At 33.0% G+C, this 12,261-nt stretch overlaps 1 protein-coding gene across 5 annotated transcripts in view; it reads left to right on the forward strand.

Annotated features, from left to right (window-relative positions):
• The window catches only part of LOC136984566 (protein draper-like), a 53,240-nt gene that overhangs the window by 38,756 nt on the left and 2,223 nt on the right, over nucleotides 1-12,261 (forward strand). For all 5 annotated transcript variants that reach the window (XM_067281632.1, XM_067281638.1, XM_067281615.1 and 2 more), the window contains exons 8-24: nucleotides 223-367; nucleotides 431-551; nucleotides 2,556-2,741; nucleotides 2,813-2,903; nucleotides 2,996-3,065; nucleotides 3,589-3,771; nucleotides 3,858-3,970; nucleotides 4,043-4,206; nucleotides 4,519-4,627; nucleotides 4,714-4,860; nucleotides 5,262-5,396; nucleotides 5,469-5,597; nucleotides 5,686-5,814; nucleotides 8,857-8,985; nucleotides 10,263-10,434; nucleotides 10,514-10,539; nucleotides 10,612-10,767. In XM_067281632.1, the coding sequence (XP_067137733.1) occupies nucleotides 223-367; nucleotides 431-551; nucleotides 2,556-2,741; nucleotides 2,813-2,903; nucleotides 2,996-3,065; nucleotides 3,589-3,771; nucleotides 3,858-3,970; nucleotides 4,043-4,206; nucleotides 4,519-4,627; nucleotides 4,714-4,860; nucleotides 5,262-5,396; nucleotides 5,469-5,597; nucleotides 5,686-5,814; nucleotides 8,857-8,985; nucleotides 10,263-10,434; nucleotides 10,514-10,539; nucleotides 10,612-10,767 (2,205 nt within the window). The remainder of the gene's footprint in view (nucleotides 1-222; nucleotides 368-430; nucleotides 552-2,555; nucleotides 2,742-2,812; nucleotides 2,904-2,995; nucleotides 3,066-3,588; nucleotides 3,772-3,857; nucleotides 3,971-4,042; nucleotides 4,207-4,518; nucleotides 4,628-4,713; nucleotides 4,861-5,261; nucleotides 5,397-5,468; nucleotides 5,598-5,685; nucleotides 5,815-8,856; nucleotides 8,986-10,262; nucleotides 10,435-10,513; nucleotides 10,540-10,611; nucleotides 10,768-12,261) is intronic.

Below are 12,261 nucleotides of genomic sequence, written 5' to 3' on the forward strand. Positions count from 1 at the left end.
CCCTTCTCGAAACTCCAAAATGTCGGTAGTAAGTCCGTAAAAGTTTCAGGGGATTTTTTGGGGTCCCACAAACACCCCTGCTAATAAAACAGTAAATAAAAACACCAATAAAAACAATAAAAATTTTTAAAATGTTGATTCTAAATCTGTTTCCATTTCACAGAAAGAAAAACATATTTTAATTAAAATAATAGTAATAAATGTTAACCTTTTGCTCCAAAGGATGGGCAGGCTCTGATTGCAGTAAACCATGCAATGTAGGATTTTATGGATATTTTTGCGAGGAAGTATGCAGATGTGAAAACAATGCAATTTGTCATCACGTTTCGGGTGCTTGTAATTGCACGGCAGGTTATCAAGGACCTTTGTAAGTATTTTTTAAGTATTTTATATTATAAAAGTAAATTTATTATAACTGTTGTTTAAACAGATGCAGTGAGAAATGTCCCGAAGGATTGCATGGTTATAATTGCAGCAAAGAATGCCAGTGTCAAAATAATGGAACGTGCGATCATGTGACTGGATTATGTACGTGTCAACCAGGATATACGGTAAATGATTATTTTTTAAAGTATTATTATAAAATCCAATTAGTTTTTGTTAGAATACAATTGTGTTTATATTTAAACATTTCATTAGCCTTTTTAACTGTTTTTGAATAATCAAATAGTTCTAATGCCAGTGCTGTAGATTAATGTAGATCAGTTATGCCCAAACTATGTCCCTGAGCCAAATCTGGCCCAACATATTTGACACATCCATTATACATAAGTAACTGGATGAAATATTTTGCATATTCTAGTTATACTGAAAGTCATTTATAAGTGGTGTTTTTGTGTTAATTCATTTGTTTTTGTAAGTTTAATATTGATACTTTTGAAGACAACTTTTTAACTATTTATGTAATAATATAAATTCTATTAATGTTTAATTGCTTTAACACATTACTACTGTTTTGGCCCTGTCAGATTTCTACCCGAACTGTCGTGGATTTGGTTAGACTTGCAATGGTTAAACTTGAAATCGTGTACCGTATTTTACGGACTATAAGACTCGCCTGAATTTTGGAGGCAATTTTTCGAAGAAAAAAGTGCGTCTTATAGTCGTAAAATACGGTAAATGTCTCAAGCTGGAGTGCAGATTCCTCTCATTTCTTCCATAATGACAAGCTGGTTTCTTTAATAAAGAATTGACAGCTAAATGAAGCAGTAGAGTTTCCTTAGTAACAAACAACTTCATCTTAATTGCCAAAATTGGCTATCATTTGACTAAAGAAGTCCTCTGAATATTAATGGTGCTCTAAAGATGAGATAAAAATGTCTCAAAAAACATTTAAGAATAAATTGCCAGCCCTTAAAACTTTGGCTTTCGTTCGAGAAAAAATTCATTATTTATATACAACTCGATTAATTAGTTGTATTAAAGCCCAATTAATAATTTAATGTAATGAATAGATTCGAAGCAACTTGGCTATAGGTAGCATAATTGGCAGTGCATCTGCACAGTAAGGGGGAGTTGGGGATTCAAGTCCCACTTCGGATCAATCCTTCTGATCCAGAATATCATAACTTTAAAATTTATCATTAGATGATAGCCTAACTATAGCCAAATTGCTTTATATCTAATCATTAAATTAGCCTTATTATAGCCCGATATAAAACAAGAATATAATATAAATAAACCAACATCTACAAACCCGACTTACTTACGTTGTGGTGAGCATGCGGATGAACAATACAATACAAGGTTGTACATAATAAAATATTTTATTAACTGTTTGTGCGGTTCTATATACATTAGATTCTTTAGGATCCCAAATATGCAACTCCAACATATATAAGATTGCTGTGATAGATCTTTGTATGAACAAAGGAGGGTTACATGTTTTCGCAACAATGGTTCTTTCCTTTTTGAGATATTTTCCTGAAATATTATAACTAACTTAAGCTATCTTAAACTAACTTATATTCTAAAGGAGAAATAGAGAAGGAAAGGATGAGATGAGTGGTAAGAATAATAATAAAAAAAGTGCTGGTGGGGTACCCGGGTTTTTCTTTTGTTTGGTCTTCACTCTTCTCAAAATGAGGACTTGGTGAAAAGTGAATTTGGTGCATCTTTTTCAGTATCTCAGATCTGATGATTCCTAAGTATTCACCAAACTTTCGATTTTAGTGTCTGTCTATTTCTGCCGTTTCCCTGCAGATGACTTAAGATCTCCTGTACGTCTCACTCAGCGACGATGACCTGGACCTTTTTCTTTTTCCGTCTGCTTCTTCTGAATGCTAGCTCAAGAATGGTTATCTCTCTCACCGACTCGCCTCAGGGTTTTTACACACTATTGTTTTTCGGTGTAGTTCTCCAAAAATGTGTTCCCACCAGCAGGAAGGAAAGACCATTAGAAAGTTCGAGAAAAAGATATAGAACAAGACTAAGGAAACTTAATATTAGGCTTAACACTAAAGACACACATACAAAATTATGACGTATCGCCACAACATAATAAGCGAACAACTACTGGATTATATCATTTTATACTTTCATTTTTTAATGTGCAGGGAACTGTTTGTGCTGATGTTTGTCCTAAAGGATTTTATGGAGAAAGCTGCAGTCAAAAATGTGATTGTTATAACAATGCCAATTGTCATTCGGTGACAGGAGAGTGTATTTGTCCTGCAGGATTTTTTGGCGAAAAGTGTGAATACAGGTGTCCGACAGGAACGTGGGGATTTAATTGTTCAGAAGTAACACTTTTAATCATTAGATCTAAAATAAGTCTATAAATGTTTTTCATTATTTAAAATATTAATTTTAGGTGTGCTTGTGTGAAAATGGTCTGTGTCAAGAAGACAATGGAGATTGTTTGTGTTTCTCGGGATTTGTCGGTACTTTCTGCGAACAGAGAGGTATATTTTATGTAAATGATTAGGAGAACAAAGAAATTTCGACTAGTACTTAGTGTATATCAAATCACCAACGTGTTTGTCTTTTAATTTAGCTTGTTCCGAAAATAATTATGGTGATTATTGCAATAAGACATGTCAGTGTGTTCCACAGAATTCGCTCAGGTGAGAACTTTTTCAACTAACAGAAAGCCACTTTATTAAAGCTGTAATTGAATCTAACCTAATAAAAACTATTTCATAATGTTGAGAAATGTTTTTGAGTGTGCTTTGATTCATTCTCAATCAGGAATTGAATTTTCAGTCTATATTTACGCTAATTTTTAATCACTCAAATTACAGGATTTGGTCAGAGAGATGATTATTTGGTCATCTTGTGCTATGATTAATGATAAAAAATTAAGTTTTAAATTTAAATAATTTAGAAAATTCTGGATAACAATCAGCCTGGAGTAGGGTTAAAACAGGCAATACAATTGACATAACTTATTGTAAAATTAAAAATAATTACAATAAAATAGCATTTTTATGACTTGTTGAACCAAATGTTAATGTCAGTGCTTGGTTTAGTAACACTAACACATTACCTTACATATCATGACGTGTTGTAATGTTGGTTTCAATTTATTTGTTATACAAATTTATTTATTAATTATATTTAATTGACTAGTCTGACATTGTTTTTCAGCTGTCATCCTTATAGTGGAGAGTGTAAGTGTAAACCCGGATGGACAGGAGACTTTTGTGAAGATGCTTGTCCTGCTCCAACTTACGGAAGCGAATGTTCAGAAACTTGCAATTGTCAGAACGGTGCTCTCTGTAATCACGTAACTGGAGAATGTTATTGTTCGCCTGGTTACACTGGGAAAAAGTAGATACAGATTGTTATGAAGTTAAAAGTATATAAAAACTTGCTTTTAAATATTCTAAAAAAATGAATTTTATAATGTATTTTAGCTGTTCCGAGTTATGCCCCGAAGGAACTTACGGTAGCTATTGCGAAAACACCTGCTTATGTGAAAACAGCTACAACTGTTCGCGTACCACTGGCTATTGCTTCTGCAAGCCAGGTAATGAGTACATATTTCGGAAACAGTTATAAGAAACATACATTTTTATGTACTATTATGTATTTTATAAAGGTTGGAATGGTACAAGATGTAATATGCCTTGCTCTGAAGGAAACTATGGTCAGAACTGTAATGAAAAATGCAAATGCCAGAATGGTGCCATTTGTGAACATGTCCACGGAAAATGTGTGTGTTCACCTGGTTATATTGGTGATTTTTGTGAAGAGAAATGCCAGGTATGAGTTTACTCTTTACAAATTAAGTGTTTCTTGTATGTAATTTGTAAATATGATCTTTGATTTTATTGTCCGAAATATAATTGATTTTGGGAGTTCTGGCTCAATGGTAACTTGCACTCGAGGCAAAACCAATTTTGTCTGCTCTTGCTTCCAGAATGGTTGGCGATAGCAAGCATTTCTATTACTGGGACACTTGTATAAAACTGTTTATAAATAATTTAAAGTAATTTCAGAATAAAACTTATAAATGTACTTCAATCTGTCAGTACCAAGAAATAATTTTACTTCATTTTTTAATTATGTTGATAGCCAGGACATTATGGCATTAATTGCACTCAAAGATGTGAATGCGATTTTCTCAAGAGTTCGGGTTGCAATCACATTAATGGAAAATGCCATTGTTTATCTGGATGGAAAGGTAAATTTTATATTTTGCAAAATAGCTTTTTTTTAAAAAAAATAAATATAAGTAAATAAATTACAAACATTTTTTTATTATTAAAGGTGTTGATTGTGAAAGCAAATGTGAACCCGGGACCTGGGGACCTTACTGCGAAAGAATTTGCAACTGTAAAAATAATGGTTCGTGTTCACCATCTACTGGAATATGTCACTGTCCTGCTGGATGGAGTGGAAAGGATTGTAGTGAAAGTAAGATTTTGAATATAGTTAACATATTAAAACACATTCTTGTTTTATTATTTTTTTTAATATAAATTATAGGATATTGTTAGTAATAAAGAACATTGTAAACTGAAATTGCAGAATGGCATTTTATCAAAAGCATAGTATAAACAATGAACTTAAATTTAATAATTACAAATAAATTTAGGATATTCTGGAAGAAAAGAATAGTCCAGTGTGGGACTTGAACCTGATCTATCAGGAGATGGTGGCTTAACTATCTCTAGCCAAATTACTTTGCTTTGGATCACTAATTAGCCCGATTAAAAAATTGTCAGAACACAAAACAATACTGCAAAATTGATTGTTGATTTTTAGAACATTTGCCAGATTTTTTAATTAAAGTTTAATTTTATTAAAACTTCTAGAATGTCGAGATGGTTATTATGGCATAAACTGTTCCGTAAGATGCCCACAATATCCTAATGGCAACGGAAGTTGCGATCCAGTTACTGGAGCATTATTCTGTCTCCCTGGCTATGTTGGTTGGAATTGTAATGAAAGTAAGTGATACTTTGATATTTTTACATAACTATTACTGACATTTGAGGATTAATTTAAATCCTTTATCATAGGATGTCCAAATGACAAATGGGGACAAGATTGTTTGAATGAGTGTAATTGTAAAAATTCGGCAGAATGCGATCACGTAACTGGTTCTTGCACGTGTCAGCCTGGGTGGATTTACGACGACTGCTCAGTTCGTAAGTATAAATTGCTAGATAAGACACTGATTTGTTGGAAAACACACCAGATAATTTTTGATAGATTTAATATTTTGCGTTTTTGCAGCATGTCCAAATGGAACCTACGGTTTACAATGTCAATACAGGTGCTCCTGTAACAATAATGGATCTTGTCGACATTTTGACGGAATGTGTCATTGTTCTCCTGGCTGGATGGGTGCAAAATGCGAAGAAGGTAATTAAAATGGTCTATACAGCCACCAAGCCATACGGCAGTTATAAAATATCAATATGTTATAGAATTAACATTCTGATTCTAATTATTTTACTAATTGGGGAAAGAGGGATTTGAGTGCTATCAAAAATTAGAGTTAGCAATGATGACCTATTCTCTACTATTACAGGTGCTCTACTTACAAATGTTCAACCTATGAACTTTCGAACTAACAATCAATTTGACCATTTGTCTAAAATTTAAATTTTATGCAGATTCTGAAGTTTTCCTGCTGGTCGTGGGATTGTGTTGAAGTTGGTCTTTAGCCAGTAACAAATAAATCCACATTATTTATTTATTATTTCTATTGTGTATTATTGTATTTCATTTTTATGTGAAATCTGACGTTCCATTACCGCTCACGAAGTGGCATTGAAGTTGGTAACTTTGCAAACAATAGCAAAAAGCACCATTACTCCAATTTTTTAAACTTATTATTACATATACTGCATTTTTGAAGCATAAATTTAGCAGTGGAGATGGTTTTATAATGCCTAGTTTAGTTTCCACAGTAATAGAACCACACTTCTTGCATGTAAATGCATGAGTTGTAAAAACCTGCTATTAAGCAGTAGTGAGGGAGTAAATGAGCATAATGTATTCTATGAAGTACATTGAAGGATTGAACACTAACAATACGTGGTTATTCTGTAAACAAATGTACTTTCTAGTTTATATTCCAGAGGTTTTGTCATAAGTGGAGGGTTCACCTGTATATCCTTAAACAAAGTGATTGGTAAGCCTTCTCTGAACACAACAGTTCTCGTCATATCACTGAAGTTAAGTGATGAGGAACATAGACAGCATTCCATTCAGAGAAGACATGATTGTTATGTGCTATTGTCAAAATCTCCAGAACTTAGTGGCTCTGGCCATTCCACATTAAGATTAAAAGAAGGGGTTGCCGACAGGGAGGACATCTGATTTAGTTGTGTTTCATGAACAGGAAAAAGCAGACTATGGAAACTGGGGCTAATAATGTTGGAGGAAAAGATGTGTCAAGATTTACTCCAGTTCTGATCATAATTGGTACAAATGGACTAACGATGATCAGAATTTATTGAAATTTAGATCCATGACAGGAAACGTGTTTTAAACGCCTCTTTCACACAGATTTGTTGTGTTTTTTCCAAGTTACCTGAGAATTTCAGAATAAAGTTAAAATAGTTAAAGCAATTAATAAATTTTTGCAAAATTTGAAATGATTGTTATATTACATTTTACTATCACTTAATAAAGCTTGATTAAGTCAAGATGCAAACAGCTATGAGTGCTCAAAATGGATTAAGAAGAGGAAAATTTCAAGTGCAACTGTAAAATTGATTGTTCTCGTGTGTAGAAAATTCATTACTAGTTATTCCATTGAAAATTCTCTCTTGCTACACATCTACGAACTTATTTAAATGTGCCGAGGGAAGTTTAAATTCATTTGATAAATATAATAAACTTCCCAAAGCCTGACACCTTGATACTCAACCGAATGATCACTGTAATTAAACAGGCTATAAATTTGCTATTAATAATGATTATGTATTAAGAAATCTGGTATTAGAAGTAGATGTTAGGTACCATCTGTTATCTAAATTAATAATTATAATTCTGAAATACTCAGCTAACAGATGGTGCCTAATGTCTATCTCTAATACCAAATTTCTTATTAGCAAATTTATAGCCTGATTAATTATTGCAATAGTTTGGTTCATTTGATAAATCAGATATTATTGTGATTATAAAAATAACATCATTACAAAAGAACTTTGAATTATTTTATTTTTGATGTATGATTTTGATCCATTATGATAGCATCACCACTATAAAAAAAGATATTAAATCCATAAAAGAATCCAATTGGATTGTATGTATCTAACTTGAACCTCTTGCCGATATGCAATCTTTGACTTGCCATCTGCGCAATTTAGTATAATGATCTTAATTAATACTTTGATTAAAAATGATGAATAATTTTATATGCTAGCATTTTACGAGGGATGGTCAAAAAGTAAGGTTACAAAGCCTGCAGTGAAAAGTGTACTGTACATTTTATTTCATACAACCAATACAGCCAACTGATAGTACATATGTTAAGTTATTTTTCGACATAGTCTCCATTTCGGTTTAGGCACTTGTCACTTCATGTGATGAGTTTGAAAATTCCCTCCTGGTAAAGATCCTGTCCTTGCATGTTCAGCCAAGTTGTCACGAAGTGTTTCACTTCTTCGTCTGAAGCAAATCGTCATCCTGCTAGGTTCTCCTTCAAGAGAAGAAACAGGTGAAAGTCGCTTGGAGCAAGGTCCGGCCTGTTGACTTTCCCCCATGCACTTCTCGTTGTGTTGGTTGGACAGATTTTGTAGAACCCATCGGGCACAAACTTTCCGGTACTGCAGAATATCGTGAACAATATGATGAATGCTTTCGAAGAACATTCCCAATTCTACCATCATATGCCGTAATGTTATCCTCCTGTTATCCTGAATTAGCTTCTCCACACGAGCTGTGTTGACATCTGTTGATGCCTTGCTGGGTCGGCCACTGCGATCCTCGTCGGTGACGTTTTCTGTACTGGCCGCAAACTTCTGACACCATTCTGCAACATTCTGACAAGACATTACAGTCTCTCTGTAAACCTCTACCAGCTGCCAGTGAATTTCAGCAGCGGTTACATGTTTTGCCCACAGAAATTGAATAACCGAGTGGATTTCTTTGAGATCAGTTTTCCAGACGAGTCACCATTTGTGTTTACCTACAACTAGCGCTGTAGGTGCTGGGTGGCTGAAACTCTGCACAGTTGCCAACTGCATGTATTGGAATTACCGCACACTTCTCATTTCTCTATAACAAACGAAACTCCAGGAATATCAGCCTTGTAACCTTAGTTTTTAATCAACCCTCGTATTAATATTAATTGAATATTGAAAGCATGTAATTCTTAGCTAATCATTCCATCCTACTAATATTCAAATTACTTATTTTTATTTTAATTAAAATAATGGATAAATTTTTCAGTATGTCCATATGGTTTCTATGGTGTAAATTGCATTAATCAATGTGATTGTGGTAATGGAAGCTTTGTTTGCAATCCTGTTGTGGGTTGTATCTGCAGAAGAGGCTACTCAGGAGAAAACTGTGATATTGGTAAGATATATTTTAATACATTTAGTATAATTTTTAATATATTTCTATTATGGGTATGCACACTTAACAACAGGAATCTGTTATGAGAAATATGTTAATTGATTAGCATAGTAGTAAACTAGTAATGTGATCCTCCTGTTATCCTGAATCAGCTCCTCCACACGAGCTGTGTTGACATCTGTTAATGCCTTGCTGGGTCGGCCACTGTGATCCTCGTCGGTTTATAAGGTTTATCTAAGATAGTAGGATGCTGTAGGTTTGTTTGTGTATTAATGTGTTGCATGTTGTTACAGCAGCTATAAATTTGGCTTCATTGTAATCTTATGATACTGCTGTCATTAAGTTGTTACTAAAATTTAAGCTCATAAACAAGAAACAAAATTGAAAAATATGACTATACAAACTAAGTTTTAGTCTTTCTGTCTATTTCAAAATTGAAAAATTTGAGGCCCAGGATTATTTTGACTTATGTACAAGAAACAAAATGTTTATTCCCACAGGTTTCATGACTTATTGAACACTTTGCATTTACTGTACTACACCTTCTGCTTCAATGATACTAAGAGGGCCTGTTTCTGTGCTTTTTATAGATTTGGCCAGGCTCAAGTGATGGAGCCTAATATATTTGGGATTAACTTCACACAAATAACTCTTGAGATCTCTGATCTGACTCAAATCTGGGTTGCTCAGAGTGGCAGACAAATGCCTTTACTACCTTGGCCATCCTGCCAATCACAAATTTGATCCAAAGGTAGATAATCTTATATTAATAGGAACACCAGATTTATTCTAATATTTAAAAATTCTCCCAATTATTTTGTTGAGACAAGCAAGTTGCTGTGAGGATAATGCCTCATTTGCTCACAACTACATCTGCCAGGGGCAAATGGATCATTTTCCCTCACTGGATCAGTCCTTCTGAGGGTGAGTGGGTTTGGAAGATTCTATCCTCTTCCTCACTCAGGAAGAGGATAGAATCTTCGTACAGCAAATCTTAGTACAGCAAATTACCTGATACGAGCTTGATTAGCCTGATTTAAGCAATAATTATGATAGTGTGGGAGTACATCCCTTTACCTCCGTGGAAAAGTTGCAGCTGGCACCCATTGGAAATCACATTAATAATAAACATTAAATAAAAAATTTTTGCCACTCCAATTTGCACTTACTTTATAAGTATATAATGATACAGAATATTCTTAGTTTTTAATAAAAACTAAAGAAATTCTTAAATTTCCTTTTATATTTAATTAATTTCATCCGAAACTTTTTTACAGCTGAAACTTATTCAGAAACGCAAGCCGTGATACAGACTCATACTTCAAATACAAACATTGGATTTATTATTGGAATTTGCATCACTGTTCTGTTATTAATTATCATAATTGTTATAGTTCTGTACTATAAAAGAAAAGTCAGGAAATTGAAAAAAGATCTGTCGTATGCGGCGTAAGTTTCAAAATTTCAATATAAAACAAACTTAACACTTTGATACTTGAGATTGTAACAAGAAATTTTTTATTTTCAGTTATAGCGTCGAGCCTCCAATAGATAGTAAGTATTTAAAATTAGAGAGTTAGCAAGTTGTAGTTATTAAACTAATTAAAATTGATTATTCATTAATAGACAATAGCCACTTTGACAATCCTTTGTATGGAAATCAAGAATATATTGTGCCAAATAACATTGTCGAAACGGGGGAGAATAAAACTGCCGAAAAGAAGACGAACAACATTGAGAAAGCAAAATGTTACGAGGAAGAGCGGCGTGAATCAACTACAAGTATGTATCTTTTTAGACTTTAATTTGTCAAAACTACAGTTTATTTCCTAAATTTTATTATGGATTTTAACTTATTTAAGTGTGTATCAATAAGTTATAATATGAAAACATGGAGCAGATAAGACAAATGTTTTAACTACAGGCAAATATCCAATGTTTGATGCCTTGATTCTTTGATCTACCATTGTGATAGATTGAATATGTATGCAGGATTTCAGGTCTGCTAAGATACCTAAGAAGAGTAGGCCTTGTCTTCTGTAACAACATAGACGTTTATTAGATATACTAAATGAACTACACTCCCCTGTGAAAAATACGACGAAAGTGAAAATCAAACAAATTATAAACTACTGCAACAATTTATCTCAAAATATTACAGTAACATAGAATAGAACTCTACATTCAAAACCTTATTTTTGAACATATATAATAGGCATAAAGAGACATTAAAAAAAATTAACAAAATGACAGGCCATGTTTGTCAATAAAGAATAAGACTATTTAAAGAATAAGATCTTACACTAATGCAGACTGTATAACAATGATTACTGCTTTCCTACCTTGATCGTCTAATAGTGAATCTTTGTTGACTGAGAAATATTGTATTGATCAAATCTAAATGTCACACAAACCTTGGAAAATTTTATATATAAATTATGCAGAGAACCTCTGAGGAACAGGAATATTTATAATCCAAACGTATCAAATATGTTCCAAATGCTAATTTCAGATATATTAAAGTGATCCATGAATTATATCAAATTATTAACTCTTTACACTATGGACACTAAGAAGGCCTTTGAGCCCATTTCTCATTGAAAACAGGAAAAAATGTATCCAAGACAAAAAAAATTCCTGATGTTGCTTGCCCAGATTAGGGTGTCAGTCTACCATTCTGGTGGACCCAGGACCTAACTGTCTTGACCATTCGGCTAGTTTGAAATTTTAGCTAAACGACAACCAACCTGATACGTTAGGATTTCCAAATAATCTACTTGGTCTTATCAAGCTAAATTATGGCTGCTTTATTTCCAATCATTAAAACTAATTTGGCTTAGAGGTAGGCAGTTAAGTCGTCATCTTTTAAAAGTTACTAAATTTAATATTCTGGAAGTAAGATGTGGGTTAGTCCTGCTCAGAGCCAAACTCCTGCTTGCCACACAGTTGCATTGCCAGTTATACTACCTAGACCTCCATCTTATCTTTGCTTCCAGAGCTACTAATTAATTTCTTTTTTCAAATGACTAACTATTATGGTTATATCTAAATTAAATACACTTAATTGTAGAACTATTTTAAATTTGTCAGTTTTTATTATAATATAAATGTATAAAATTTTTATGTACAGTACACTAGTTTTAAAAGCATTAAAGAATACTCAGCAGTGATTATGGTCTCAACACCAGCATGTAATTAAAAACATACCTAAAAGACTGCTTTAATATCTCAAAACATGTAATGAAAGCTCTAAGATATCCTGTTTTAAGAAGCTAG

Source organism: Centruroides vittatus, unplaced genomic scaffold, assembly GCF_030686945.1.
Source record: "Centruroides vittatus isolate TY-2023 unplaced genomic scaffold, ASM3068694v2 contig_120, whole genome shotgun sequence".
Classification (NCBI taxonomy): domain Eukaryota; kingdom Metazoa; phylum Arthropoda; class Arachnida; order Scorpiones; family Buthidae; genus Centruroides; species Centruroides vittatus.